The 27670-nt window shown below is 53.0% G+C and overlaps 12 protein-coding genes across 12 annotated transcripts; 8 read left to right on the top strand and 4 right to left on the bottom strand.

Moving 5' to 3' along the window:
- The first annotated feature begins 8 nt into the window (after positions 1–8).
- SEPMUDRAFT_147973 (HAD-like protein) lies at positions 9–1113 on the top strand. The gene is made up of 2 exons (XM_016904628.1): positions 9–215; positions 280–1113. Exons 1-2 carry the CDS (start codon positions 107–109, stop codon positions 888–890), a joined length of 720 nt encoding a protein of 239 aa, XP_016762289.1. The 5' UTR covers positions 9–106; the 3' UTR covers positions 891–1113.
- A 661-nt stretch (positions 1114–1774) lies between these two features.
- Positions 1775–2500, top strand: SEPMUDRAFT_10215 (glycosyltransferase family 34 protein; the record flags this gene model as incomplete). Its single annotated transcript, XM_016900507.1, has 1 exon — positions 1775–2500. A coding segment is annotated over one exon (726 nt), but the record flags the coding sequence as incomplete, so codon positions are not given.
- Positions 2501–3321: 821 nt separating this feature from the next.
- SEPMUDRAFT_147972 (DUF155-domain-containing protein) lies at positions 3322–6099 on the top strand. Its single transcript, XM_016904627.1, has 3 exons — positions 3322–3526; positions 3625–5068; positions 5121–6099. The coding sequence occupies exons 1-3, from the start codon at positions 3467–3469 to the stop codon at positions 5495–5497; spliced, it is 1881 nt and encodes a 626-aa protein (XP_016762287.1). The 5' UTR covers positions 3322–3466; the 3' UTR covers positions 5498–6099.
- SEPMUDRAFT_82156 (NAD(P)-binding protein) lies at positions 5825–7074 on the bottom strand (the record flags this gene model as incomplete). The annotated part of the gene is made up of 2 exons (XM_016910300.1): positions 6598–7074; positions 5825–6460 (listed from the first exon to the last, which is right to left on the bottom strand). Coding segments are annotated over exons 1-2 (1098 nt in total), but the record flags the coding sequence as incomplete, so codon positions are not given.
- Positions 7075–7399: 325 nt separating this feature from the next.
- Positions 7400–8165, bottom strand: SEPMUDRAFT_147971 (uncharacterized protein). The gene has a single exon (XM_016904626.1). The coding sequence runs from the start codon at positions 8147–8149 to the stop codon at positions 7583–7585; it is 567 nt and encodes a 188-aa protein (XP_016762285.1). The 5' UTR covers positions 8150–8165; the 3' UTR covers positions 7400–7582.
- A 30-nt stretch (positions 8166–8195) lies between these two features.
- Positions 8196–10137, bottom strand: SEPMUDRAFT_62272 (Metallo-dependent hydrolase; the record flags this gene model as incomplete). Its single annotated transcript, XM_016909593.1, has 2 exons — positions 8196–8333; positions 8390–10137. One exon carries the CDS (start codon positions 10135–10137, stop codon positions 8647–8649), a length of 1491 nt encoding a protein of 496 aa, XP_016762284.1. The 3' UTR covers positions 8196–8333; positions 8390–8646.
- A 608-nt stretch (positions 10138–10745) lies between these two features.
- On the top strand, positions 10746–13366 carry SEPMUDRAFT_147969 (uncharacterized protein). The gene is made up of 3 exons (XM_016904625.1): positions 10746–10991; positions 11114–11985; positions 12033–13366. The coding sequence occupies exons 1-3, from the start codon at positions 10934–10936 to the stop codon at positions 12621–12623; spliced, it is 1521 nt and encodes a 506-aa protein (XP_016762283.1). The 5' UTR covers positions 10746–10933; the 3' UTR covers positions 12624–13366.
- Positions 13367–14476: 1110 nt separating this feature from the next.
- Positions 14477–15379, top strand: SEPMUDRAFT_147968 (uncharacterized protein). Its single transcript, XM_016904624.1, has 2 exons — positions 14477–15217; positions 15259–15379. The coding sequence occupies exons 1-2, from the start codon at positions 15142–15144 to the stop codon at positions 15333–15335; spliced, it is 153 nt and encodes a 50-aa protein (XP_016762282.1). The 5' UTR covers positions 14477–15141; the 3' UTR covers positions 15336–15379.
- A 218-nt stretch (positions 15380–15597) lies between these two features.
- SEPMUDRAFT_147966 (uncharacterized protein) lies at positions 15598–18679 on the top strand. Its single transcript, XM_016904623.1, has 6 exons — positions 15598–15886; positions 16112–16328; positions 16528–16560; positions 16672–17830; positions 17887–18207; positions 18267–18679. The coding sequence occupies exons 2-6, from the start codon at positions 16232–16234 to the stop codon at positions 18268–18270; spliced, it is 1614 nt and encodes a 537-aa protein (XP_016762281.1). The 5' UTR covers positions 15598–15886; positions 16112–16231; the 3' UTR covers positions 18271–18679.
- Positions 18680–18895: 216 nt separating this feature from the next.
- On the top strand, positions 18896–21903 carry SEPMUDRAFT_82148 (Spc97_Spc98-domain-containing protein; the record flags this gene model as incomplete). The annotated part of the gene is made up of 1 exon (XM_016910299.1): positions 18896–21903. The coding sequence occupies one exon, from the start codon at positions 18899–18901 to the stop codon at positions 21734–21736; it is 2838 nt and encodes a 945-aa protein (XP_016762280.1). The 3' UTR covers positions 21737–21903.
- A 286-nt stretch (positions 21904–22189) lies between these two features.
- SEPMUDRAFT_124411 (aldehyde dehydrogenase) lies at positions 22190–24218 on the bottom strand. The gene is made up of 2 exons (XM_016901910.1): positions 23618–24218; positions 22190–23546 (listed from the first exon to the last, which is right to left on the bottom strand). Exons 1-2 carry the CDS (start codon positions 24111–24113, stop codon positions 22489–22491), a joined length of 1554 nt encoding a protein of 517 aa, XP_016762279.1. The 5' UTR covers positions 24114–24218; the 3' UTR covers positions 22190–22488.
- Positions 24219–25094: 876 nt separating this feature from the next.
- On the top strand, positions 25095–27479 carry SEPMUDRAFT_147961 (SLT2-like MAP kinase protein). Its single transcript, XM_016904622.1, has 3 exons — positions 25095–25863; positions 25920–26234; positions 26286–27479. Exons 1-3 carry the CDS (start codon positions 25551–25553, stop codon positions 26915–26917), a joined length of 1260 nt encoding a protein of 419 aa, XP_016762278.1. The 5' UTR covers positions 25095–25550; the 3' UTR covers positions 26918–27479.
- The last annotated feature ends 191 nt before the right edge of the window (positions 27480–27670 follow it).

The following is a 27670-nucleotide window of genomic DNA, read 5'->3' as shown; positions in this document are numbered from 1 at the left end:
TTCGGTAACAACATCGGCGCGATCCGCCAGGCATGTCTGTGAGACCCGGACTATCTACAGGTATACAGAATCACAACCACCACATCGCCGCTTTTTCGCCACAGAAATGAGTGCTGAACGCCACCACTTCGCGCCACTGGGTACATCCAGTAGCGGCAGCGACACTGGTCTGATGCGCCTCCAAGGCGTAGTCTTCGACATGGATGGCACACTGTGTGAGTCCATCGCAGAGACTTGTTCGCCAACGCATGCCCGACGCTGATTGAATGCGGCACAAAGGCGAGCCACAGAACTGGATGTTTGGCCAGATGAGAACCGCCCTCGGCATCACCAAGGACATTGACATTCTGGATCATATCCACGGTCTGCCTGAACCACAGCAGACTGACGCCTTTGACAAAGTCAGAGCCATCGAAAGTGAGGCAATGGCGAAACAAGTCCCTCAAGCTGGACTTGTCACTCTCATGGAGTTCTTGGATAAACATGATGTTCGAAAAGGTATTTGCACCAGGAACTTTGACGCACCTGTCAACCACCTACTGGAGAAGCACGTTCCAAGCCATTTGCGTCCTTTCGCACCTGTTGTCACGAGAGACTTTCGGCCATCGAAGCCGAGTCCTGCGGGAATCTTGCATATCGCAAAAGCTTGGGGAATCGTCGATACAATAGAAGTTCCAAACACACCACCGCATCAGAGATTGATTCCTGTCGTGATGGTGGGTGATTCTGTGGATGACATGGCCGCTGGTCGCGATGCTGGGGCCTTGACAGTATTGCTCAGAAGTGAGGGCAAAGAGGAGTTGGAGGATGATCACAGGACCGATATCACCATCGGGACACTCGATGAGTTGGTGAGCCTCTTAGAGAGAGGGCTGAGGCGGTCAAGATAGCAGGTCACGGAGGAGAGGGTCACGGCAGATGTTACCGTTTATTCTCCTGTCGATGATCCCTGATCTCGCTAATAGAGCATGTGTAGTGACGACAACCTGAAGTATGAAAAAATGTGTATAGATGGTAGGGCAGGAACATGCAAGGACTACGTCCAGCATCTGTTGGCTGCGCCAACACAGGTACCTGTAGGTTACGACAACCAACAATAATAAATAACATGGATGCCGCAGAGCCTCGAAGCACTGCCGCCAAGGATGCGCGACGAGGCGTCTTTATTGGCGCAACCAGCAGGATGAAGACAGACAGCCATTGATGCCATGTCATATTTCAGGAGTCGCCGTAATCATATTGCTAGGAATCTCCAAGGCCAAGAATTCTGCTCGAGCAGTCGCGAGGACATCGGCCGGCCGATGCGTAAGTTCATAAGCTGACGCGCGAAGCATCTTGGCGGCCCAGCGTGCTTGGTATCCATACAGTAGCTCGACTCGTCTGGCAAGAGTATTGCGAAACACCACCGCACCGGGACCCTATTTAGCACAACCCGCGGGTCCTCGCTGACTTGGTATAAGATGCCTACGCACGTGGTGAGTATACAGCTGCATCCAACATGTTCGCATCTTACCACAGGCTTCCCGTACCTGTAACATATCATCGTCCAGCGCCAACACCAGGCATGTCGCCTATCAACCGGGTCTTTTTTGTACTCATCTTCAGCATCACTGTTTCCGTCGTGGTCTTCCACGCTACCACCGCCTACGATAGCTTTCACAAGTCAGCCCTCGAAACGATTGGAAGATACTCGAATGCAGCAGCCTTTACCGACCTAGGGATCGGCCATACGTCCGGGGCATCCTGGAAATCCATCATACGACTTGGAGTCACGAAGCCACGAATAGCAACTTGCACTGTTGCTCACGGGGAGCACAAGGAAGGGTATCAACGTGCTTTGAGCACACACATCAGCCATGGCGACTACCACAAGTACCCAACATATCTACTGGATCATCCTATTCTCGATGGCCTTTGGTCGAAGGAGTCTTTACTCTTGGAACTCCTCCTCCAAGAACTTTCCAAGCCAAAGCCAGAGCAACTCGAATGGCTCGTCTGGTTCGATGCCGACACAGTCATCATGAACAAGCTCATCCCACTCGAAACATTCCTGCCGCCTGAAGAACGCAGCGACGTCCACCTCCTCTACACGAAAGATTGGAATGGTCTGAACAACGGCGTGTTCATGCTCCGAGTGTCCACATGGAGTCTCGAATTGTTGTCTTCGGTGTTAGCATACCGCACATTCCGACCCGAAGACGATCTACCGTTTACAGAACAATCCGCCATGGAAAACGTCATGCAAATGGATAAATACAAAGCAGGGGCTGTACAATGCCCCCCTCAGTGGTTCAACTCGTATCCCGGTGATGGTGATGAAGGCGATGTGCACTTTGATCATCGACCGGGACAGTTGCTTGTACATTTCGCTGGGGTTGGGGATAAGAGTAAAGCTATTAGTGATTGGATTGACAAGCTCGAGGCGAATCGCACGAGATGGGAAATGCCCCTTTCGGAGACGAATTATGAGAGGCAGATTGAGGAGTTTTGGAGGGGATTGGAAGAAGAACGACTACAGCACAAGGACGAGAAGACGGCGGTAGAGGACGAATCGACAAGGGAAGAGGATGAAGATGAAGAAAAAGAAAAAGAAAAAGAAGACGGAGAACAGGAGCGAGCTGATGAGGCCAAGGCGAAGGAGATTATTGAAAAGACGACCACACAAACAGCCGATAATGACCAGAAGTCCCCCGAAGGATCTCTGGATTCGCTGAGAGAGCTTTGGGATGGTCTGGTGCTCTGATACTTCTTTTCATGTTTGCTTTCGCCAAAATACCTGGTATGATGCAATCCTTAAATAGCATAATGGTAGCGATGCAACAACCACAACCACAGCCGACAACTGTTCCCGTGTGTAATGTTTGTTCTACACAGTGCAAATTCACTACGTTATTCACCATCCATCGTACCAAACCCACGTTCTAGGACCTTTCTTATTTTATTTTATTTTATTTTTTTTCTTTTTCTTTGTTTGTCTCCGAAGATTCCTTCTCTGGCCGGTATGCCACACTTGTGACGACGAAAATAGTGTTTTCCGGGCATCCCTGGCTCGTTTTTTTCTTCGTCTGCTGTTTACCAAGCCCTTGGTATACATATTGTAGCTAGTGAATAAATTTAAGCTTTTCTTTTCTGTGAGAGAGGAGATACCTCCATGTATTTGTAGAAACACATCTAAGGTACCTCATGTACATGTAAGTTGGTTTCGTGCGTGACGTCGTCGGAGGAGTTCAAGCTGGCAACTGGCAAGCTTCGGCACGTGGAAGCAGCAACGACACCTCAATCTGGGACGAGACATTGACGGACAACAACATCCCCTTCTTGACGACGAGCAACCGAGCACTTCCCCTTTCCCTCCATACATACCTTACTTGTTGTCCTGCGAATCGAAGTGAAGTCGACGACTGTCTCACTTTCATCCCTGTCCGCTGTCCGCTGTCGTGAATCCTGGTCGATATCGAGCAAAAGCATGTCGATAGCAGGTCCACGGGGAGCTGGCCCACCCAACAAACGAGGCCCGTCAGTTCTCGTATGTGATCTTCCCTTCCCTTGTGCTGCTTCATTCCCAGGAGAACAGAACGAGGAGGACGAGAGGCCAACATGGCACTCCAGCTAACCGGCCTCAAGGTCACCGACTCACGCGAACGCGCCGACAATAATCGCCCGCAACCGCGACCGCAGCCGCAGCGAACAGGAACGCGCATCATCTCCGTCGACAACGTGCTGCAGTATGCTTCCGAGATTCCCTCCGCACAACGACGATTACCGCCCGGACAGCGTCCCGCACACCATGCGCGAACCCCTTCAGGACGACATCCCCTCGACCCGAAGCTGAGTGGAAAGGGCATCCCCTTGAGCGGCGCGCATATTCCCGCGCGAAGCAGCAAAACGAGTGAGAAGCTGGTGCTGTTACCGGAAACAACAGAAGAAGACCAGGACGAACATTTTAGCGAAGAGGATGACAGCGCGCCGCCAAAGGACGACGAGCTACGGCGGAGGAGACAGGCTGCTCGAGGGGGAAAGAGTGAAGCAGAACGTCTTCCCAAGTCGCAGAGAATTGCGGACCCGCAGCTGGCTCGCGTGACGGCATACTGTACGGCGCAAAGCTTCAAGCTGAAGAGTACCGCCATGTTTGTCCGAGACCAGCATGCAGCCAAGACGAAGCTATACGACGACTGTCTGTATTGTGTATACCAACTGCCCCTCCTGGGCGGGAGTGATGGCTATCGCGTCAGGAGCAGTCCGGTAGTCAAGCACCCTGGCGGCAGAAGTGTGCTGGATGAGCAGATCGAGGCCAACGAGAGGCGTCAGTATCGGGAAGGATGGGGTGAGGAGAGTGAGGAGTACTCCGTACGGGGCAGCAGCTCTCCATACCATGCCAACTCGCCACCAGACGAGGAAATGCACATGGCAAACCATGATAAGCAACAGAATGGCACACGTGAAGAAGACGGTGGCTGGGAGCAGGAGCGTGAAGCGGGACGCAGAGAGTCCAGCGATTCGAACTCTGCTTTCAGCTTCCCATCGCCACATTCTGGCATCAATCCAAACGCACATACCGTAGCCGAGCTTTTCATCTTCAGCTATGGTGTCGCAGTGCTATGGAACTTTACCCAAAACCAGGAACGAGACTTGCTTGCGGATTTGACCTTTTCGACCGTAGCGGCCATGCCATCATCCGCGCGGCATAGCATTCCTCAGCAAATATCTGCCAAGAGTGCAGCCCTCGCACCTCCTTCTGCACTACCTCTAATGACACGACCTCTGGATGAGAGCGATTTCGAGACTGAAGAGTTCCACTTCCAGTACGATCGGGAAGCTGACAAGCCACGAATATACAACGACATGATCACTCTTCGCACGAGTGATCATATGATCAAGCTCGCAATGTCTCACGGCATCGGGCAATCGACCAAACTTTCATTTTTCGAAGAGCGCATGCAGCGCACCATGGAATCGGCACAGTATGTTCCACGCCGCCTCGCTCTGGAAGGACGATTAGGCATGGACCGAAAAGAGATTGTCAGTCTCGTGGGAAAGTTGTTCGAAGGAAGAGTTGATGTCAATCTTTGTAAGCCTTTTCCTCTCCACAGTCGCTCTGACCACACTGACCTCGTAAACAGCATCGAATATGCTCGACACGCCTAACTTCTTCTGGGACGCGGAACCGACTTTGCATCCTCTCTACGCCGCCGTCCGTGAATACCTGGAAATCAAACCTCGAATCCAGGTTCTCAACGAACGATGCCGAGTCTTCTTGGACTTGGCGGAAATTTTATCAGACAGCATTGCCGATGTGAAGATGACCAGAATCACGTGGATCATCATTGTGCTCATCATATTGTCCATTCTGGTGACGTGCACCGAAGTCTTTCTTCGCTTTGCAATCTTGGCTGCGAATGGAGGTGGCAAAGAAAAGGATGGTGCTGCGGGGGCGATGCACGTCCTCAAGGGCGTGGGAGTGCTCAACGGCATTCGAAGGTGGAGTGTGGAGTTGTAATGAGAATGGAACCGACGTGGGCTGTACACATACTGTATCAAATATGTAATGGTCGTTCCTCGTGAGCAAGCGTGCACGCATTTCCATGTGTTGTTCCGTTTCTTCATTTCAAGTCACGCTGCTTGCGCCCATATTTCAAGACAACAGCAGATGAGATGCTACATATACCTATGTATTGACTAAGATATCACATTAAGATGTTACATATGTTCTCCAAACAGAGTATCGTAACAACATATTCCCACCAATACTCGACGACGGACTCTACCACCGCCAGGCCTGCCAGCAAGCACAACTTATAAGATAGAATAAAGCAAGTCACTCCCCCTTCCCCTCCTTCTCCCTCGCCAACCCCATCGCTCGATCAATCCCACTCACCACCCTCATCCACTCCTGCACGCCCCTCGGCAAGATACAATTCCATTCAATCCACCTTGCATAAAACGGAAAACTTATCTCTCCACTTTCGCCCGCGTCAATTTTGGAAATAATCTCTCGAGCTAATTCTACTGTTTCGACGACGGGTCCGAAGAAATTCGAGGGCGTTTGCAGGGTGGAGAAGAGGCGTGTGGAGAGTTGTCCTGGAGTGACGAGGATGGTGCGGATTTTTTGGGGGTGGTGGCGGAGGGTTTTGCTGCTGGTGGTGGTGGAGGAGGATGGCAATGATGATGATGATGCGAGTTCGGATCGGAGAGAGGTGTGCATGGCAATGAGACCGGCTTTGGCGGCGCAGTAGTCGGAGAGATGGCTCGCGCCGAGTTTGCCGAGGACGGAGGCGATGGTGACGATTGTTCCGCCGTTTTGGGAGGTGGTGAGCATTCCTGGGAGAAAGGTGCGGATGGTGTGGAAGTGGGCGAGGAGGTTGACGTTCATGTTGCGTTGCACTTCTTGCGCGCTGAGTTCCCAGATGCGTTTGCCGTTGACGATGCCGGCGTTGTTGATGAGGATGGTGGGTGTGCCGAGCTAGAGATGGATATGGAATCAGTTATATATATAGGTATAATTGTAATGATGAAAATAAAAATAAGAAATAAGAAATATATGCGAGATCCACATTGGAAGAAGAAAAAGAAGAAAAAGAAGAAAAATTAAAAACATACATCCCTCTGAATCCTCCCCGCCACATCCACAACCTCTTCCGCATTCCCAATATCACATCGATAAAACTTCACCCCCGCCAACCCTTCTTCTCCCTCCTCCCCCTCCATCTGATCCGGCCCATCAACATCCAAAACCGCCACCCTCGCCCCCCTCATCCCATACGTCTCAGCAATCACTCTCCCCAATCCATTCGCTCCCCCGGTAATCACCACGACCTCCTCATCCCAATCCACGACGCGCGGCCTGCCATGCGCGATGCGGTTGTTGAGGATAGACAAAATCCAACACAGCGTGACGATACTCGCGTAGAAGCTTGTCGCGCGGAATTCGAAACTGTGGTATGGTGCTTGGAGGGAGCGGAGGCAGAGGGGGATGAGCCAGGCGATGAAAGGGTGGAAAATGCTGTTGCTGAGGACGCGGGCGAGGAGGTCGATGGTGAGGGGGGAGGAAGGGGTGGACATGATAGGTGGTGGTGGTGGTTGTGATGGTGGTGATTGGGAAAAGGAAAGTGTTTAGGAGAGAGTGGTGGATGGACGGGTTTATATGAGAGAGATGTGTGAGAGGTGTGGTGAAGCGCTGAGAGAGCTCCACCTTATGGTACAAGGATTTGTTTGGGATTTCGGGCCCGAAACTTGTTTGTTAGGGACCTCACCTGAAAACCTTCTATAAGGTAAGACAGGGAGACAATCGGGCTCACATGAAGGTCATAGAGCTACACTTATATAGCAACTAGGTCGAGTAGTCAGAACTAGACTCGATGAGAACCCGAGTCCTGCACATATTTTTGCTTTTGGGAATTTGGGAATTTTCTGTGAGTACTGGTCGTAGCTCTATGTACCTAAGGTAAGACAACCAAGCGCTTGAGGCGTAACTGCTCATAAGTGAACAGAATTACAATTCTTTCGGCAAATTTGTTATTTTGCAGCACACTTGAGAAGCACCAGCGATTGGAAACCCCGTCCGATATTAGAGAGAGCGGTCGCTTCACATTCTATCCGGGTCCGGGCCTGCCTTGACAATGGTCCTGCCCTGGGCAGCGTAGCGCTCAGCTACCGTAGAGACAGAATCGGAGGACTCTGTATCTCCATTTTCGGCGGCCTTCAAGAGTGCTATCTTGCCCGCACGCTTCTGCGGCATTGGCTTCGTGGCCGTGGTGCCAGAACTGGCAGTCGGGATCTCCAGGTTGCGAGACGGACCAGAACTTTGCTCATCGTCAATACTGGCCTGAAAATTGGCCTTCTGGTCCTCTGCAGGCTCGCTGGCGGCGGCGGCTGTTGCTTGACCATGGCTGCACTTCTTGTGCCTCTGGATGCACCGAGCGCACCGACGGACCCGAGGACCGCTCTTCTTCCTGCTCTTGCTGGCTTGAGGGCTGCTGGCAGCCTCATCCACCGGTGCACTCGCCTCCATCGGCAAGGCGAATTGACGATCCATCTCGGAGCCGCGCACATCTTGCGGCAGCTCATGGCCGCGGAACTGGGTGGCATGGTCGAAGCCATACTGTGAGCCAGCTTGTGGCTGTCGCTCTGCTTCAAGGGGCGCCGTCTCCATCTCCGGGTACGGAGGAGGACCCATCAAATATATAGGGCTATCTGGGGGGATGTCGAATGGTGCGAAGCTGCCGCTGCCGCTCGAGACGAAAGGGTACGTGTGCTGATCTGACGAGCTTCGCGGTGGCACGTATGATGGGAGTGGGTAGGTGGGTGGGAGCTGGCCGCCGACCGGCACGCCGTTTCTGCAAAGGAGTCAGGTTCTTGCGCGAAAGGAGAGCCGGGCGATTCGAGAACTTACTCGTCGTACTCGATGGTGAAGGACATTGTGTCTGTCTCTTCTTCTTTTGGATGGTCGGGATCAAAAAAAGATTCTTATTCGAAGTGCGAATTTGTGTGTGCGGAGAAAAAGTCGTTGTCGAGGAGTTGGTGGGGGATTTGGACGCGTTCGATGACAACCGTGTGTTCTTGTTATTCTCCTTGGCGGGAAACTTTTATGCCGGTAGCGGGAGGCTGCCGTGCTGTCATTCACTTTGGTCTCGAGTCTTCCAATCCGAGTTAATGCGGCTCGATCAGCCTACCGCGCGTGAACACTCTCCGATGCTGACAATGATCATATAGATACACTGCCTCAGATATGCTCCTCCTCGCATGCCAATTGTTTCTTTCTGCGCTGAACAACACCAGATCTGCCCGTGCCCCAGGGGTTACAGCGAGGCCAACATTCTCTTGTGTTCCAAATCCAATCGCTGCTCTGGCTCTGGTACTGACACACTCATACAGAATCTCGGTATCTTGTTTCGTTCCTGCTTGGTACAAGGCCACTCCCTGACAAGCTAAGCTCAACGGATCGCAAGAGCCATGAGGCGTAAAGGCGTTGCCGATATTGTTGACACCAATACAAGCATTGAGACTCTGCTCCTTGATGAGGTCTGGCACGCTAAGCGTGCCACGGACTTCAGGTCGCTCTCCTGTGCGCATCATAAACAGATCGCTCGTTGGCAACCCCACGAAAGACAACGGCAACAGCGCAGTCTTGATCTCTGCTGCCAGCTTGGCCCACATCTCGGAACTGAACAAGGTGAGTCGGCTGCAATGGCCCAGCACGATTGTGCGCTTGCTCGTGCGATCCGTCCAGCGCGCTTCCACAAGTGATTGTATCACATACCATACCAGTGGTTCAGTAGCGGGATCCAAGTTGTAATCCAAATGGAAATCGAGGTGAAGATTATGCTCGATGCTGAGCGCTATCATCCAGTCCACATTACGCTTCATCTTTTCTCGGTCAGACTCAACATACGGCGTGCTCCCAATAGCAGCCACTCCGCTCGTTGAAGCTGCAGTCTGCATGAGCCCACGAATGGCGGTGCCATCTTCATCGCCCTCGGAGGACGAGAAAAGCGGCAATTGAGCAAATGCACACAACTGGATCTCGCAGCTTTCAACTGCAGCAGCCCGGCTCTGCAGCTGAAGACCGGCTTCCAGACACTTCGACTGCACTCCAGCATCAACCTCGACAAACGCACGCATGTGAGTGACTCCAGCAGCGACGCTCTCATCAACAAGCCTTTGTCCTCGTTCTAGCAGATCGTCGTGTCCAAATTGTGCCTTGGCTTTTCCAGTAAGCTCCATGGCCTCTTGGAAATCGCCCTTGTCTATCTGCAAATGTGCATACTTGGGGTGTGCCAGCAGGTATGCCTTGTCGATGTGTATGTGCGGATGGCATAGCGACGGAGCAAGCAACGCGCCATGCCGGTCGATTGAGTCCAGTCTCGACGGCTGGTCCTCGTGACGGTCGATCTTGTGTATATATCCATCGGAAATATGGACATCCCATCGACTGCCAGCCTCTGTTCCAGGCAGGGACACGTTGCTAAGTATCTCGGTATGCAACTCCTGGCCACAATCTTGGGCAGATCCACATGCTCCACCACTCGGCAAATTCTGAGCGATTGGCACTGCAGAACGACCCGGATCTTCAGAGGTCTGGACTTTGTCGCCTTCACTGCGTACGGTCTGGTTATTCCCCAGTTGGACATCCAGGCCCATGCTATGCTCTCGAAGAGAATCGCTGTCCATGTTGAGTGTTGTATGTACTAGGACAGCTGTAGACGGAACAGTTCAGGGGTGGTATTGTCATAGACTTGTCAGGGTGGCAAGGTATTCACAGAGGAGAGATTTCAGGGACAGGGGAGGGGAGCTGATCGATGAACGTTCACATGATGGCCATACAGATGGGAGGTGAGGTGGTATGCAGCCAAGCCTTGCATGTGATCGTCTTCCTCCAGCACACGGCGGGGAGTACCTATGTATGGCGTATGGGAGTGCTTCCAGCTTCCAGGTTGCTTTCAACGCTGCCTCGCTCGCCCGCCAACATCAACATTCATTGCGGGATATACCAAGTAGTGTTTTTAATAGATGTATAAAAGCAAGCAGACGGACAAAAAATGGCAATAATAAACATCGCAGGTAGAACTAGGAGGTAGGAGTTAGGAGGTAATATATGTCCCCTTTTTGAAGAAGATGGCAAGTTTACCCCCCGCCCCTCGGAGGTCCATTGACACGTGCAGCAATCTTCCTCGTCCTAGTCCCCCATGCACGGTCTGACCTCGCGCGTCCTCCTTGCTCCGCTTTCTTTTGACCGCGCGCGTCAAACACTCAATCACAACCTCCACCTCTCTCACCAACCTCACCGACCTCACCGACCTCACCTCTCTCCCCGACTTGCCTTTCTGCCTTTCCCAACACCAAACCCCGTCGGTGCCATCATCAGCCGCAGCCGCAGCGGTATCCATTCGTGAGGCTCCCTCCTCGAAGCCAGAGTTTCGTCTTGGCGATCGGCAACATGCAAGCAAACTACCGGAATTACAATCGCAGTCCGCAGCAAGCGCGACGAGGACCTGGTGAGCCCCGAGCCTTGCACCTTTGCGCGCGCAACACATCCAGGTCTTCGCCATGGACCATGCGCGCACACACCGACGGAAGATCAGCTTTGCTGACCTAGAGCGCACGTGGCGCAACGCAGGTCCTATGGTCGCGCCCCCGCAAGCGCACGCGCAGCAGCAGCAACAGCAGCAGCTGAGTGCCGCGCAGATTCAGCAGCAGCATCTCGAAGCACTGCGCCGCCAAGATCTTGCGCGGAGGCAGGTGAAGAAGCCCACGGACCGCGAGATCCCCGACGAGGTCAGTGAGGCAGTGGTGGGCGATGGCGTGGAACGCTACAAGAAGCTGCGCGATGCGGAAAAGAGACTGGACGCGATCATGATGCGAAAGCGGCTGGATATTAGCGACAACCTGCAGAGGCGCTGGACTCGGCGCGAAGGCACACTACGCGTATGGATCTCGAACACAGCAGAAGGACAGCCATGGCAGGTAGTAGAAGAGGGCAATGCCAACGAGGATGGCATGTTCGAGCTGGGAGAGAATCAGGCTACCTTCAAGGTCAAGATTGAAGGTCGACTGAAGGAAGATCCCGACGAGGATGAAGCGGACAAGGCGCCAGCAGGACATCGCCCTCGGCTGAGCACCTTCTTCAAAGCCATCACTATCGACTTTGACCGCAACCCGAGCTTAAATCCAGATGGATACAGCCAGATTGAATGGCGCAAGAAGCAGGTCGCTCCTGGTCAAATGCTGGATCCGAAAGATCCCGAAAACAATTTTGATCAGCTTGAGTTCACACGCAAGGCCGACGAGAACATCAACATCACGATCAACCTGACGAGAGACGAGAAAAGCGAGCGATATAGGCTGAGTCCCGAGCTTGCCGAGATCCTGGATACGGATGAAGAGGATCGCGCTGGTGCGGTGCAGGGCATCTGGGAGTACTGCCGCGCCATGGGGCTTCAGGAAGATGATGACAAGAGGAAGATCATCTGCGATGCGGCGCTGCAGAAGGCAAGTACGCGAATCCGTATGCTCTGACAATTACTGATGCATTCCAGATCTTTAAGCAAGAGACTGTTTACTTTCCATACGTGCCGGATTTACTTCTGCACCACATGAGCCCACTCCCGCCAATCCAATTGAAATATACCATCCGGGTCGATAAAGCATACATCAGTGGGACCAAGAATCCCGATTCGCCTTCTGCTTTCCTCAACGATGAAGAGGAGGAGGCGAGGGCCGACCTGAAACCAAGCCAACCAACGGTGTATGACATTCGCGTGCCGCTGCCAAACCCACTCAGTCACCAGTTGACGCGATTCCACACATCCAAGACTCATCTCAATGACCTGCAAACCATTGTAAAGATCGATGATGACCTTGCGTTACTGGTCCAGAAGATTCACCAGACCAATGCTAAGCGCAAGTTCTACAACAGTCTTTCAAAGGATCCAACAACGTTTGTCAAGCGATGGATTAGCTCTCAGCAACGCGATCTTGAGGTGATTCTCGCTGAAGCCACACGCGGCGGCGGAGAGGATGCAACCAACGAGGAGTTTCGACGTGGTGGCAAAGACGGCGTTTGGGGAACCGAACTGGCAAGGGAGAGCGTGGGCCTCTGGCTCGCCCGCAACCAGAAACCATCCTAGGTGGGTGGTCACGTATCCTCAAACACTGCATCGCTACAGTACAGATTATACAAGCAAAACATGGACAACGCTGGCCATCGTCCGTTGGCTGTTGGTCGCGATATCCACGTTCGCACGAACGGAGCCTCTGAACTTTCAGCACACAGCTCGATGCTGGCGAGCTACCTTCCGACAGCTCCAAACGTACGACAGACTGCAGAGGACCCAGAGAGTACACTGTGAGATCGTTTGGCTCTACGAGTGCACCATCATCGGGTCCCATCTTCGGCTGGCTTTCTCTGGGAAACTTCGTGGAAAGCCCTCTTCCCCCTTCTCTTCCGAGACTCCATACAGCGTCACAGGCGGCCTTTCTGCTCTCTCAGCCTGCTTACATGTACATGGGCTCGACTCGTACTATGGTTTCACCACAACCGACAGGGAGCCTGAACAGTATGTCACCAGACCAGGAGCAGAAGCTAGTGCCAAGCTTTTCTGCTCTGCAGGGGATGCTTCAGGCGAAAGCAAATACAGCCACCTTCTACATGCGGCTTGAGGTATGGCGGCTTGAGTTTTCGTAAAATAATGTACAAGATCTGCAGAGAGTGTCGAAGAAGAAAGCGCCAGTCAGAGCAGTGCGAAGTGCAGAACGGGAGATATTGGTAATGCGGAAAGCCATCACGAGACAAGTGATCTACTTCCGTGCTTGTCAGGCTCACACAGACAGTAGCATACGTAGAAAGAAAACGTAAGGTACCTTATTGTCGTTTCTACTAGCCTCGCCACCATTCCTTCCATCTCTTCACTTTCTCCCCAACAATGACATTGCTCCGTCCCGACATCGTCTTGAATCTGTCTATACCAGGTATGTAGGTATCTAGTGCAAATCCCATCTCCTCATCTCCTTCCATACCTGATGCAGCCTAGGTATGTACCTTCGGTCCTAACCTTTTGTCTGTCTAACTACACCATGTCCTTACCTATCAGATAAAGCCCCTCAAACATAACCACAACCACAGTCACAACCCCTTCTTACGGAGAAAAAATTTCCTCTTACCTGTTGAAACTCAAAGTCGCCTGGTATAGGGCTGGCGCTAGGTAAGGCCTCCTGCCAATTGAAGTCATTCCAAGTCCAACATATGAGGGTCTCTTGGTCTATAAACGACAGACGTCGACTCGGAAAGAAAATGGGAATCAGCCGGTCGAATTGGTCGAATGAAAAAAAAAGTTGTACTAGTGGGGGACAATTCGAATATTGGGTCGATTGTATACGTGATATATATATTATATATACCTCTGGAGAGTCCCCGACTGTACCTTACCTTACTTATACTATGTACCTTACTCTCCCAGGGAAATAGTTCGCCTTGCACATGGTCCTTATATGTAGCCATCTCTACACTTCAGGTACCTACCTAGGTACCTGAGAAATCTAGCCGACAGTGACTACCTTACTCTTCGCCAGAGGCTCCTCACCCGCGACTGCGATGCATCGAATCTCAGCTGCACAGCAAACCGTGAAGAATTACAGGTATTTCCTGGACGAGCCCTCCCGCAGCAACAGTAACCACAGAGTGCGTCGCGCGGATTCCGTGGAATAGTTGTAGTGACTCGAAAGAATGACTAGGAGTCAGAGGGCGGTAATACATGTACTTGATGGTCGTATCACATGGAGATGCTTGCTCTGTGGTCTGACAAGAGAAAGGGCTGCAAAGATGGCGTGAGCGTGGCTTAGCAATTCGGAATGGTCTCCAGTATGAGGACCAAAGTTTCCAAGGTACCGTAGCCTCCTACCCTCCTATGCTGGACCCGGCGCTTGCGAGGCACATACTGTAATGGAATAAAAAGATCTCTCGGCCAGACAAGTACCTCCAATAGGTAAGCACAACTAGACGTGCGGTGCACGGTGGGGCAAGATACAAATATTGCGAGGAAATGGCTACATGATTAGGTATGTACAGCACTAAGGTATACCGCTCCCGAATACGCTATTCGGTCTGCCGAACACGACCGGAAAGACTTTGTTCCAGGAAAGGGCATGGAACCTGCCGTATCCCTCCGTGAAGACGCAGCGACAAACAAGAAGGGAGCTGGTGTACGATGGTTTAGCGCAGGGCGCCGAGAGCTACATGATATCCCAGTGGCTCGCAAGTGAGTGAATGATGCGTAGGAGAGGAAGAGAGGAAGAGAGGAAGAAAGCGGAATAGGTTACTCTTGGTAGACTCGATCAGTTGTCTGACTATTGGAGGTTGGAGCTGTCTCCGCTGCAGCAGCTTTGATCACTGATTGGGCGGAAAGCGAGAACTCGGCTCTAGTGGGATATCCTCGGAGATTTCGTTGCCAGCGACGTCACAACGCCATGGATGCGACAGGCCCTGCACATCCATGAAACGGCGCTTCCTCGCCGCGTTGGTAGGATGCTGACGCACGGGAAGTGAATGAGATTCTGCTTGCTGAGGCCGACAAGCGCAGGTCTCAGTGAGAAGGCGAAGAAGAAGAGGAAGAAGAAGAAGAAGAGGAGGAGGAGGAGGGGCAGTCCGTGATGCTTCCTCGCCCTTCTGTGCGATCAGAGATCGAAGAATGTCGCGAGATAGCGGCCGCTATCCAGCCGCTCTGCCGTAGGGGGAGGGGGGCGGGCTCATCACGTGCTGGGCGCAAGTCTTTCATGTAGTTCTCTCGCAAGGAGAGCACGGCGTCGCGTACGGCGTTGTCGGTGATAAAGAGGAATCAGGTTGAGTGAGAGGGCCGGGACGGCCCAAGAGTGCACCAGCGATATCCTGAAAGAAAAAAAAAGACAGACACAACAATAGAAATGGAAAGGAACAACTCTCAGTGTCGACGACCACGTTTTCTACGCGGGTCGTGTTTATCGCGACGGTAGGCTCGAAAGTGAGGAGATGCACGGGCCGTTCCCAGATTTCGTAAGCAGCTGCGCTTGTGCAGAGCCTTTCCCATATTACCCATAAGACGAAGACGTCACGCTCTCTTCCAGTTCGCTCCAGGTTTCCACTGACGTATTTCGCTCGCATCAGAACATCCTCGCGTGCAGTGTCACGTTTTACTACCAGAAGAAGACTTTTGCGCAGGCAGCACGACGAACGGCCTTTTCTCTTCACCATTGGCGCTTTTGGAGGGTGTTTGGGGAGACAAACGAGCGCGCCACTGTCCATTCTGCGCGTCGTCGCATCTTCGACACCATCGCACAACCTATGTCCACGGCAGCCAAGCCCTGAAAACCATCACCGGCACCAGCGGCATTCCGTGCGAGCCTCTCTGGAGTATTCGAGGTAAGTTCGAGGCCATCTGGAAGCGAAGAGAGACGCGTCAACGGGGGCTCGCGATGTCTTGGTGAAGGCGGTGGTGAAGTCGCGCAAGCGGTTTTGCCACTCGTCCCAGATTCGTAGCCGCCATGTGTATCATTTGTGCTCCGCTGGACACGCACTTCGCGACCTGCTCCAACCTGCACCACGCGACCAAACAACGAATGTGCTGACTGTAGGCGGGAAATATAGGTGTAAAAGTCGTGTTGGAAGACTTGAGAGAGAAAGAAAGAGGGAACTTGAGAGTTCCACAGTACCTAGTAGATCGTCACCAGGAGAAACAGACGACACGGGCAACTTCGAATCGACGTCATGGCAGCAGCTGTCGTCGCTAGTTCACCTCGTCTCAATAACGCGAAGAGCCAAACTGCATCGCCGCGCTCTAATCGTACTTCACTACATGCTCCAGGTATGTTGTTTTCCCCTTTGCTGCTCGATCTTGCGCTGCCTCGCCATCCCTCTTTCCCTCCCGGCGCAGCGGCCTGCACTGCAATTCTCGAGTCGCAACCGGATCATCATCACTCCCATTCAGGCTGCGAGTCTTGATTGCATCATCGCCCATCACGAGACAATCGCATTGACGCACGCCTTGGCTGACTGGCGTACAGATACCGCGAAGAAGGAATCAACCGAAAAGCCAGGTACGCATCGTCGTTGCGGTCGTTGTGGTCGTTGTGGTCGTCGCTTCTCTGCGACCATGACCCCCACCTTCCACCACTGCCGTTGAGCGCGCGCTACTGACTTCCACCTAGACACTTCTATTCCCACGATCAAGCAGCCAGAGCCTGAGGCCGAATCGCAGGACACTGGTGCTCCGCCCGCCAATGCGCCTCTCGCACCGCCGCCTAAGCCTGCGCAGACCGGCGACGGCGACTACTTTGGATCTGCCACCCACCTCACAAAGGAGCCCAATCCGTTTGAAAGTGCCTTCAGCAACCCTGCCGACACACCAGGCAAGACACAGCTCCCAGGCGTGACCAGCTTGACCTCTCCGGCCTCTCTTCTACCGGGTAACACACCCGGTTGGCCCGGCTCTCTTCGTTCAGGCCCCCTCAGTCCGGCGATGCTCAGCGGACCGTCTGGCTCGAACGATTACTTCAACAGCGATCACCATTTCTCTGGCAGCTTTCCCACACCCAACGAATCTTCGCTCAGGACTGGTCTGACGCCCGGTGGTGGCGGGTCTATGTTCCCGCAGCCATCACCCAACTCGCAAGCGATATACAACTCATTACAGAGTGGAGGCGCGACGCCTGGAACTCTCGATTTCCATCGCACTGCTATGACTGCACGTGCACAGAGCTCCCAAAACACCTATGGTATTGGCCCAGGTGCCACATCGCAGGCGCAACAGAACCCCAACATTCAGCCGGATCTCGATAGCAAGCCTTACAACCCTAACGGACAGAACTCGCAGTCAGACAACGCCGATCCGTTCGGCTCCCATCAAAGCAACGAGGCTGCGAACGGTCTATTCATGCTAGCCCAGGCTGGTGGTCAACAGCAGCAGCAGCAACAACAACAACGAAACCCCACGAGTTACCCCATGCCACCGCAACAGGGTTTCCAGCAAACCATGCAGCAAGATCAACGAGGCGGAAAGAACAGTATCGGCAGCAACATGTCTGGTAGCACGGAGCATGCAGATCATTACTCGGAGGAGGATGGCAAGGCCAACATGCGAGGGACTCGTGGCAAGAAAGGAGCAGCGGGCAAGGGTGCGGCGAACGGAAAGAGGAAGACCGATGAGACACCGGCGAAACCGCCTGCCAACAAAAAGGCGCGTGCCAGCACACAATCAGAAGAGCCCGAGGATGTGGACGACATGAGTCCCGAGGGAGACGAGATGGGCAAAGATGGCAAAAAGATGACAGACGAGGAGAAGCGCAAGAACTTTCTCGAGCGCAATCGGTACGTGGAGTGTGACAGTACTCACCATTGTGACATATGTGCTAACATGGTGACAGTGTCGCCGCCCTCAAATGTCGACAGCGGAAGAAGCAATGGCTGGCCAATCTTCAGCAAAAGGTAGAAATATTCAGCACGGAAAATGATGCTCTCGCAGCTACTGTCACCCAGCTTCGCGAAGAGATTGTGGGGCTCAAGACTCTCCTGCTCGCGCATAAAGACTGCCCTGTGTCACAGGCGCAGGGCATTTCTGGCATGGCAATGCAACAGATTGCTGGCGACAGTCAGCATTATGCCAATCCCTACGGCATGGCCATGGGTCAAGGTGGGCCAGGAATGGGCCAGCAAGCTCAAATGGCTCAAGCTCAGATGCAGAGGAGGTAAGCAAAGTGTGACAGTACATTTTCTTACCTCCAGGTGATTCCTGACCCTTGAGTAGCTAGGAATCTTCTGACTTCACTGAGCGGTCATTTGATCGATCATATGAGGGCAAAGTTCACAATTCCGAGTCCCCCTCGCAATACCTGAACATGCCGCCGTCGACTCCACAGAGGCACTCATATGCTCCAATGTACAGTACCGAGGGCGAGACACAGAGTGGGCGTAGCGCCAGTGGCATTCTTGAGTTTCTAGATGAATAACGCAGACGGACGGCGATTTGGAGGATTTTGAGAGTGGGATTTTGGCGAAGCAGGCGTTTTATGGTGGCAACACATGTGAGCATGGGCGGAACCAGAGATTGGTGCAGCTACTTAGCGATATGGGCGTGAGGCTCAGGCTCAGGCCCAGACTCAAAATTGCTACGACCAGTGAAAGCAAATAATGCCATACATCTTCAGGATCAAATACTACCTTACTTCTTGTTTGGTTGTCCTTTCCCGACTTCTCGGCCTATGTTGTTCAATGAGTGAATGTCTTACAACATTAAGTGTAAGGTAGGTACAGGTACATATACCGACAGGTAATGATGATGAACGACAGCGGCCCCTCCTTCGTGCCCAAACATCGCGCGTCACACTGCGCGTCGACCTCTCCACTGCAGCACAGTCGCGGCCAACATGCATCACAACAATGTCCAAAAGCCAACAGGAACGCGTCGAAAACGCACTGCAGTCCCTGCTTGAGCGACTGGTCCCACCACAACAGCCCGGCGAAGAGGAAGAAAGCGCAGACCAGCGGTGGGAGGATGCGAACCAGATCGCGACCAGCTTGATTGACCGCGGCGAGAGCGAAACCTTGCCAGTCGACGATGTCAACCAGGCTGCGGACTTGATCAGAAGGAAGTTGGTGCGCGAGGGGAAGGCTGCGCAGGCGACAACATTCGGCAACTTGTACTCGAGGCTGTTGACGCAGCCGGTACTCAACAACAAATGGGCGATTCTGTACTTTCTGTGGAAGGTGGGAGAGGATGGGGATGTGAGCAGGAATGGAGGCAGGCCGCATGCGCAGGATTTGAGCAGTCCACAGGCACGACAAACGGGCATCGGGGCTGGAGAAGCAGAAGAGGAGCGCGATGAAGAACAACGCGAGGTCTTCAACGATGCATTCTCGAGAAATGGGTTGCCTAGACATTCTCAAGTGCAGGACCCCGAGCAGCAGACCAGGCAGAACAGCGTGAGGGATCGTGAACGCCCGATGCCAGCAAGGCCAAAGACACAGGAGCGTGAAAATGGGGGAAAGTCGAGAACACAGGAGCGTGAAGACGCGACACCACAGCCCCAATCGCCAGCCAGGAAGTCATCAGATGGGTTAGATCCGCCAGAGTCTGCGCTCTTGAGAGATCTTCCCTTCACGCTGCAGGGACTATCTTCGACGAATCTTCCCTTCGCGGATAAGAAGAGCTTGAAGTTGCCTACAACATTACCTGTACCACTCGTTGCATTGCTTCATCAGCTGGCTGAGCCGTCTTTGCTGTACAGGTCACTTTCAGATTTCGTAGAGTCCAGCGAGGGTGGACTGGTCGGCCAAAGCCTGCGGAGTGCAATTGGACAGGAATTGCGATCGTATCTCAGTCTAGTAGCTACACTAGAAGGTCAGATACGACGTGCCCTGGCACAACTGGACTCCACGACATCGAATGGTGGTCTGGGCAAAGCGGGCGTCACTTTGAAGAGATGTGTGGTCTGGACACGTGAGGCTACGTTCGGCCTGCGGCTGATGAGTACGATCGTGGAGTCAGCGAAGGGCAAGAAAGGCGGCGAGCTGATCACCCTGATCCACTCATTCTCATCACAACATGGAGACCCCTTTGTACACACCTTTGCCGAACGACTGCTCGTGCAAGTAACTCGGCCGTTCTACCACATGCTACGAGCATGGATCTATGATGGCGAATTAGAAGACCCATACAAGGAGTTCTTCGTGACTGAGAACCCGGATGAGGAAGGGGGAGCCACGAGCGTCTGGGAGCAAAAGTATCGTCTACAAGAGAATATGACACCTACTATCATGAGTTCTGATTTCGCTAACCGGGTCTACCTTATCGGCAAGAGTTTGAACTTCATCCGCTATGCTTGCGGTGATAGCGCCTGGGTGGAATCGTACAGCAAGTCTGCGTCGAAAGAGCTGAAGTATGGCGATACTGCGACCCTATCTGCGAGCATTGACGAAGCATACAAGACCGTCATGGCGAGACTCATGACATTGCTTGAAACCAAGTTTGCGCTGTCGACGCATCTCAAAGCAATGAAGAAGTACTTACTGCTAGGCCAAGGAGACTTTGTGGCACTACTGATGGAGTCTCTGTCGCAAAATCTGGACCGACCTGCTAACAGCCAGTATCGGCATACACTGACAGCGCAACTGGAACATGCCATACGCAATTCGAATGCTCAGTACGACAATGCAGATGTACTGCGGCGCCTGGATGCTCGTATGCTGGAACTCAGTCATGGTGAAATCGGCTGGGACGTCTTCACGCTGGAATATCGAGTGGATGCGCCTTTAGATGTCATCGTCACTCCCTGGGCTGGCCGCCAGTATCTCAAGGTCTTCAACTTTCTGTGGAGGGTCAAGCGGGTCGAGTTTGCGCTGTCCACAACGTGGCGACGGCTGCAAACTGGTGCTCGAGGAGTGCTAGCGGCTGTGAGCGACAAGCTCGGGTCAGACTGGAAGTCAGCACGAGGCGGGCTGGCCGAGATGATACACTTCGTTGATCAACTCCAGTACTACGTGCTTTTTGAAGTGATTGAGAAGGGGTGGGCGGACTTGCAAAGGAACATGGGCAGAGCAGACGCGACACTAGACACGCTGATCAATGCACACACCGAATATCTTCGCAACATCACTCGCAAAGGGCTCTTGGGTGCCTCCGGCATGGTGGGCCTAGACTTCACGACTCAGCTCCACGAGCTCTTCAAGCTGATGTTAGCATACCGCGATGCCCTTGACAGCTTGTACAGCTATAGCGTAGCCGAATTCACACGCCGACAAGAGATTTCCGCTAAGATCGAAACTCGGACGCGTGCTGGACGATGGGGCATTACAGATGCCGACGAAGATTCTGCCCCGTCGCCACTGTACCCCACAGCAAGCAGGAACACTCGAGACCGACTTCACGATCGAGAAACGGACTCTCCCCTCCTTCCTCTATTGCCATCAATGGCTGGCATCGACGGCGAGAGAAACATGCTCGATCAGCTCCGGCAGCGACTCAAAACATTAGAGGTTGAATTCCGAGCCAAGGTGAACATTCTCCTAGGAGATTTGGCGTATCAACCCGATAGTGATATGCGCTTCTTGGCGATTGCGATGAATTTCAATGAGGTCTACTCTCCTGTTAAGAGAAGTCGGAGAAAGCCTGTCGCTGAGAAGGAGAGGACGCAGATGCAAGGTTCGAGAAATGGTAGTGTGGGTGTTGGTGCTGCTGCTGCTGCTGCTGATCGATCTGGAAGGGGAAGTGTTACCTAATGATAGATAGATACGCTACCTTACCTTGGAGTAGCAACCTGAGGCATGTCATGATTGACTGATGATATGATCATGACGAAGGATTCAGTACCTACCTACTGAAGAGACTTTCAAAATGCTGCGAAATGATGATGATTGTATTGGTATCTAGGATCCTCCTGATGAACCTAATTAGGGACCTGTACTGTACCTCCAAATGGCACAACTCTCCTTGCTAAGTAAATAATGCAATGCATCACGGTGCCGCGGAGAGAGAGAGAGAGAGAGAGAGAGAGAGAGAGATAGAGAGAGACATCAGGTTTCAAACTGGTACCTGAGATAGGTACTTCAGGTTGCAGGACTCAACTCATCTGAGCCTTGTGGGAGAAGAAGCGTTTGGCTGCTAAGATCAGGTGTGTAGGTAAGGTAGATAGATACCTATTGCAAGATACATGTCGACGCCTAGTCCAAGCAGAAAATTTCATGGATATCAATAGGTACGTGTAATAATATACTGTACATCAACCGAATCTTAAGAACCCGAGGTAATCATCTCTTTCTTCCAACGTCTTTTCTAGAAATTAAATCGTTACCCCCCTCCCCTATCAAGCAGCAGATCTGGCGTTATACCACCTCACCAGCGTGGCAATCATTGCGACGAGTACCCATCTCGTCATACCTCCAGTCTTACTCTTGCCCCCAAGTCCTGCATACACTCTTTCATTAGTCGCTGCAGGATAATCTTTTTTTTTTTTGTGGTAATATTTGCATCCTCAAATTTTGCTCTTGCCATTGTTCTGCTCCAATGCCGGATACCTTGACTTACCAAGAACCCACCACAACAGCCCCGAACCAGTGGGATTGCCATTGCGGTCGAAATCGGGTTTCAACTCCGACATGCCTCTGAACTTCTTCAACTTGGCATCTGTGTAAGGCGGGTAACGGACTGCGAGGAGACCCTCGATCCATGCGGGGGTGGTGGTCACACTTCTGCGGTGCGTGAAGCAGTCAAAGGAGGCTTTGCCGCGGTATGAGCCTGTGCCTGAGTTCCCGACGCCACCGAAGGCTAGGGTGGGGATGGATGCGTGGAAGAAAGCATCATTGACTGATGCGCCTCCCGAACGAGTCTGGGAGAGAATTTTGTTGGTTTCGGCGGTGCTGCCAAAGGGGTAGATTCCGAGAGGAGTGGGATCGACTTTGTTCGCGACACGAATTGCTTCGTCCAGATTGTCAACAGGGAGGATGGGGATCAGTGGACCGAATGACTCATCGGCGAGAAGCGGGTCGTCTGCGCTGCTGACTTGGACTACTGTAGGTCCGAAGAAGAGAGTGGACTGGTTGGTTTCTCCGCCCATCAGGATCTTGCCGTTGGTGCTGTCGAGCATTTTCTTGAGGCGACTCCATTGACGTTCATTGACGACCTTTCCATAGTCCGCTTGTTGCTCTGCACCTTGGGGCTGGAACTCCGCCAGGGCAAGCTCGAGCTGACGCAGGAACTCTGGCAAGATCTCCTTGTCGACGAGAATGTAGTTCTGGGAAACACAGACTTGGCCCACGTTCATGAGTTTCGCCCAGAGAAGCCGACGAGCTGCAAGACGTGCATCCGCACTCTTGGTGATAATGGCTGGGTTGCGACCTCCAAGTTCTAGCGTGACTGGGGTGAGCGTTTCAGCAGCCTTCTTTGCAACGATAGTCCCCACGGTTCCGTTGCCTGTGTAGAAAATCTTGTCCCACTTGCAAGCGAGCACGGCGGTCGTCTCTGGAATTGCGCCTTGGACGACCTGATAAGAGTTCGGGTCAAGAGACTCCTGGATGATGTGCTGGAGCACTCCTACAGTTCGAACATCATGTGTTAGCAGAGAGCACAATCGCTCCAGGGGGGCAGACTTGGGCCGTGCTTACGGGCGGCATTGGGCGCATTCTCTGAAGGCTTGAGCACAGCGGTACAGCCAGCGGCGATAGCTCCGACCAGAGGGCCCAGTGAAAGCTGGAATGGGAAGTTGTAGGCTCCAATGACAAGCACAGCTCCCAAGGGTTCCTTGCGAATGCGCGGACGCATGGGCATGTTGGTCAAGCTGGTATCTTCCGCCTTCTCATCCTTCATAAAGCGCTGCAGGTTCTTGGTCATGAAGATGATGTCGTTGAGCACCCAGCCCACCTCGGTCAGGTATGTCTCAAAGGCACTCTTCTTGAGGTCCAGCATACAAGCCTCCATAACGGCCGATTCGGCATCTTTCAGGCCCCAGTACAGCGATCGGAGCTGCTTGAGGCGGTATTCAATGGGACGGGTGTCATGCGAGTCGAATTTGTCGACGACGCGGCGGTGGATTTGGGCAACATGGTCGACGGGCGTGTAAGACAGCTCCGGTATCTCGTTCATGGTGAGCTGGATGGGCATAGTTAGTCAAGGGGAAGGACGGGGATCCTGCGAGAGGAGAAGAAGGTCCAGATATACAGTGGGGATTAGCAATCATGTGGTGCAACAGACAGATCTGGATGGTTGTATGCCCCCGGGAGAACTATTATTACTTGCGGTGGTGTGGTGTGGGTACATAGAGGTACCTCCTACCTCCTACCTCAATCGAGCACTTCTGTTGCACCGAGGCTCTTTCAGCAGTGACGGTTCGAGTTCTCATCGCGAAAGCATGTGACACCGCGGCCTGGTCCTCTGGAGCCTTGCAAGTCTTGCCTGACCAGGCTGACCTCCTCCTCATCAGCGCCCGAGGCCTAGAACCGCCTGATTACATGTAGACTGATGTAGTGCACCAGCTGGGACGCGACTGGGTCGTGATCCATGTTTGTGGAGACGGCGACGTGCACTCGGAAGGGTGAGAATGGTGGGAGAGTGTGGGAGAGGGAGTGAGAGTGAGAGAGGTGTGGGAGTGTGAGTGAGCGTGAGAGTGAGATGACCGCCTACTCCGCCGCATGTCGTGCGCATATAAGACGGCCACTACTACATACATGTATTCGAGGGGAGCAGACGGGGCGGTCAAGGGAGGACAAGGTGAGCATTATTCTCGCATACCTTACCGTACCTGTACATACCGTAAAAGGGAGGCTGGAGGCTGGAGGTAGGAGAGGTCAGGTAGCAGGACGAGGTAGAGGTAGGCAGTAGGAGGTACAGGTATTCAGGGCAGCTCGCGGTCCAATGACACGGTCGAGATAAGACGAGGTGTCCAGGCCAGGGCCCCTCATTATTGACAGATGGTGGCGCCTTGGTCAAGGACCTCAAGGTGGGATGAACGAACTAACTGCCTTAAACTAGGAGTAGCAGGTAGAAACACCGCTCGTTGCATGCATGTGGATTATTGTGCTGTGTGCTGTGCTGACGACAAAATTGCCCCCGTCCGTATTCTATCGTATCCTGTCCTGTCCTGTTCAGCTGGTGAGACTTTCAAAGAATAATAGACCCGCTCCCGTCTCTCGTCTTCCTGACCTCCCACCCTCTCAACTCTGTCGTGGTCAAGCGATACAGGCAGCATAACAACCTGCGCTCGCCCGTCCGCATCTCCATCTCCAACTCCATCCCCATCCGTCGCCACGCACGACACTCTCAACAAAGAACCCGGGCAATTTCGCTTCGACCGCTTCAGTGTCACTTCGAGCTGCATCGGTGAACAACTCCGCTTGTTCGACTGCATTCGTCAAATCGGCTCGTGCTTCCTGCTGCAGGGTCCCGAGACCACTGTGAAAGACAAGACCGACAAGTTGTAGCCGCGCGCGTGCTCTTTGCACCTGCACGTCCATTCGGACCACCGCACAGAAATCGAACCGAACTCGCCTGTCCACTACCCACCTGCTCCTCGCAAAAACACCGATCCATTTCCAGGACAGTATGGGTGACCTCAACGGGCGCAAGACGTTCAAGGTCTTCAATCAAGAGTTCATCGTGGACGAGCGATACACGGTGACAAAAGAGCTGGGTCAGGGTGCGTATGGTATCGTCTGCGCTGCCACCAATGCTCAGACGGGCGAGGGTGTTGCAATCAAGAAGATCACCAATGTGTTCAGTAAGAAGATTCTGGCCAAGCGCGCCCTGCGAGAGGTGAAGCTGTTGCAGCATTTCAGAGGCCACCGAAACATTACCTGCTTATACGATCTGGACATTCCTCGCATGGACAACTTCAATGAGTGCTATCTATATGAGGGTAAGATGGAAGAGCTCTAAACTTGCAGGGACAATGCTGACATGGCTGTATCGCAGAGCTCATGGAGTGTGATTTAGCCGCCATCATCCGATCAGGCCAACCTCTGACCGATGCCCACTTTCAGAGCTTCATTTATCAGATTCTATGCGGGCTCAAGTACATCCACAGCGCCAATGTGCTACATCGTGACCTGAAGCCTGGAAACTTGCTTGTGAATGCCGACTGCGAGCTGAAAATTGCCGATTTTGGCCTTGCCCGAGGCTTCAGCATCGACCCTGAAGAGAATGCGGGCTACATGACCGAGTATGTTGCGACGCGATGGTACCGAGCACCGGAGATCATGTTGAGCTTCCAGAGCTACACCAAAGCGAGTACGTGGAGACGATCACATGGGAGTGAGGTGCGCTGCTGACATAGTATAGTTGACGTATGGTCTGTGGGCTGCATTCTTGCTGAGCTGCTGGGCAGCAAGCCTTTCTTCAAGGGTCGCGATTACGTCGACCAGCTGAATCAGATTCTCCACTTTCTGGGAACACCATCCGAGTCGACCCTTTCTCGTATCGGGTCTCCTCGCGCACAAGAATATGTGCGCAACCTTCCGTACATGCAGAAGATCCCCTTCCAGACCCTCTTCCACCGAGCCAATCCCGATGCGCTGGATCTCCTCGACCGCATGTTAGCCTTTGATCCATCCCAGCGCATCTCCGTCGAAGATGCCCTCGAGCATCGATATCTCTCCATCTGGCATGACGCCTCGGATGAGCCAGCATGCCCCACACCTTTCGACTTCGGCTTCGAAGTTGTCGACGAGGTGCCCGAGATGCGTCAAATGATCCTGGACGAAGTCAGACGTTTCCGACAGAGTGTACGGGCGCCCCAATATCATAGTTCACAGCAAGCGCCCCCGCAGCAGCAGGTGCCTATCCCAGAGCATTACGACCCACGAGCGTTTGAGGATCCTCGGCCACAGGAGTTAGGTCAAGGGCCTGCGGCAGGTGGACAACAACATGACCTGGAACGCGAACTGCAAGGGTTGGACCAGATGCGACAGTAGGAATGTCGTAGACTGTACCGGCCCTTTGAGGATTATCAAGCGGCGAGGACCGGGACACGAGAGAACAGACTGGTGGGGCGTAATAAGGGTAGAGAAGAAAATGTGTTGAGACAAAAGCCGCATACTGCGTAGCTTACTGTTGGGCAACGTCAAATCTGATGATTGGGATGGGACGGAAGTGGAAGGAGGCTCACTGCTAGCGTCACTCTTAGAAAAGGCGAAGCATCGATTGATGATGGCATGGCCAGAAAAAGTGTGGTATGGCTGGTTGGCTGATGAAAAGCTCGAAATATTTCCCCTCGAGAGACAATACACTGAATGCAAGTAGCTATTAGTGTAGTGGGCAACGTCGGCTGGGAAACCCCATAATGAATGAGGTCTGTCTGGTACTTTGAACCTCTTCGTCATATGTAATTTACGCCTTCCCCTTATTAAGATGTACCTGTACCTAGTCTGCAGAAACGAACATGTGTTCTTACCATCGGCTTCCAACAACGACAAGTGCCGAAACGTTGCGCCGACTGGAGAAGAACGGTATAACGTATTACGGACAAAACGTTTCACGGGGCGTGCATCTGGGAGTCTGGTTAGGAGGCAGAAAAGCCGAGCAGCCAAGAGATGCTGGATGTGATTGATGGAGGTAGGAGGTAGAATTGTGGAAGGTCAGGTAGGAGGTACATAGGTAGATACCTAAATGTACCTGCTGTTCCAGCCACAAGATAAATCACGTTTGATTCGCTCAGATGCAGGGCT

The sequence above is a fragment of the Sphaerulina musiva genome (assembly GCF_000320565.1).
Source record: "Sphaerulina musiva SO2202 unplaced genomic scaffold SEPMUscaffold_3, whole genome shotgun sequence".
In the NCBI taxonomy this organism is placed as follows: Eukaryota; Fungi; Ascomycota; class Dothideomycetes; order Mycosphaerellales; family Mycosphaerellaceae; genus Sphaerulina; species Sphaerulina musiva.
Note: the sequence above shows the minus strand (reverse complement) of the source record. Positions and strands in the feature narration are given on the sequence as shown.

Coding starts and splice junctions, on each gene's coding strand:
- SEPMUDRAFT_147966 (XM_016904623.1), top strand. CDS start 16,232: ATGGCAGCAGCTGTCGTCGCTAGTTCACCTCGTCTCAATAACGCGAAG. Junction 16,329..16,527: donor TACTTCACTACATGCTCCAG/GTATGTTGTTTT, acceptor ACTGGCGTACAG/ATACCGCGAAGAAGGAATCA. Junction 16,561..16,671: donor GGAATCAACCGAAAAGCCAG/GTACGCATCGTC, acceptor ACTTCCACCTAG/ACACTTCTATTCCCACGATC.
- SEPMUDRAFT_147968 (XM_016904624.1), top strand. CDS start 15,142: ATGCTTCCTCGCCCTTCTGTGCGATCAGAGATCGAAGAATGTCGCGAG. Junction 15,218..15,258: donor CGCTATCCAGCCGCTCTGCC/GTAGGGGGAGGG, acceptor GCTGGGCGCAAG/TCTTTCATGTAGTTCTCTCG.
- SEPMUDRAFT_147969 (XM_016904625.1), top strand. CDS start 10,934: ATGCAAGCAAACTACCGGAATTACAATCGCAGTCCGCAGCAAGCGCGA. Junction 10,992..11,113: donor GCAAGCGCGACGAGGACCTG/GTGAGCCCCGAG, acceptor GGCGCAACGCAG/GTCCTATGGTCGCGCCCCCG. Junction 11,986..12,032: donor GCGATGCGGCGCTGCAGAAG/GCAAGTACGCGA, acceptor GATGCATTCCAG/ATCTTTAAGCAAGAGACTGT.
- SEPMUDRAFT_147971 (XM_016904626.1), bottom strand. CDS start 8,149: ATGGAGACGGCGCCCCTTGAAGCAGAGCGACAGCCACAAGCTGGCTCA.
- SEPMUDRAFT_147972 (XM_016904627.1), top strand. CDS start 3,467: ATGTCGATAGCAGGTCCACGGGGAGCTGGCCCACCCAACAAACGAGGC. Junction 3,527..3,624: donor AACGAGGCCCGTCAGTTCTC/GTATGTGATCTT, acceptor ACCGGCCTCAAG/GTCACCGACTCACGCGAACG. Junction 5,069..5,120: donor AAGAGTTGATGTCAATCTTT/GTAAGCCTTTTC, acceptor CCTCGTAAACAG/CATCGAATATGCTCGACACG.
- SEPMUDRAFT_147973 (XM_016904628.1), top strand. CDS start 107: ATGAGTGCTGAACGCCACCACTTCGCGCCACTGGGTACATCCAGTAGC. Junction 216..279: donor CGACATGGATGGCACACTGT/GTGAGTCCATCG, acceptor TGCGGCACAAAG/GCGAGCCACAGAACTGGATG.
- SEPMUDRAFT_124411 (XM_016901910.1), bottom strand. CDS start 24,113: ATGCCCATCCAGCTCACCATGAACGAGATACCGGAGCTGTCTTACACG. Junction 23,547..23,617: donor GAATGCGCCCAATGCCGCCC/GTAAGCACGGCC, acceptor TTCGAACTGTAG/GAGTGCTCCAGCACATCATC.
- SEPMUDRAFT_147961 (XM_016904622.1), top strand. CDS start 25,551: ATGGGTGACCTCAACGGGCGCAAGACGTTCAAGGTCTTCAATCAAGAG. Junction 25,864..25,919: donor TGAGTGCTATCTATATGAGG/GTAAGATGGAAG, acceptor GCTGTATCGCAG/AGCTCATGGAGTGTGATTTA. Junction 26,235..26,285: donor CCAGAGCTACACCAAAGCGA/GTACGTGGAGAC, acceptor GACATAGTATAG/TTGACGTATGGTCTGTGGGC.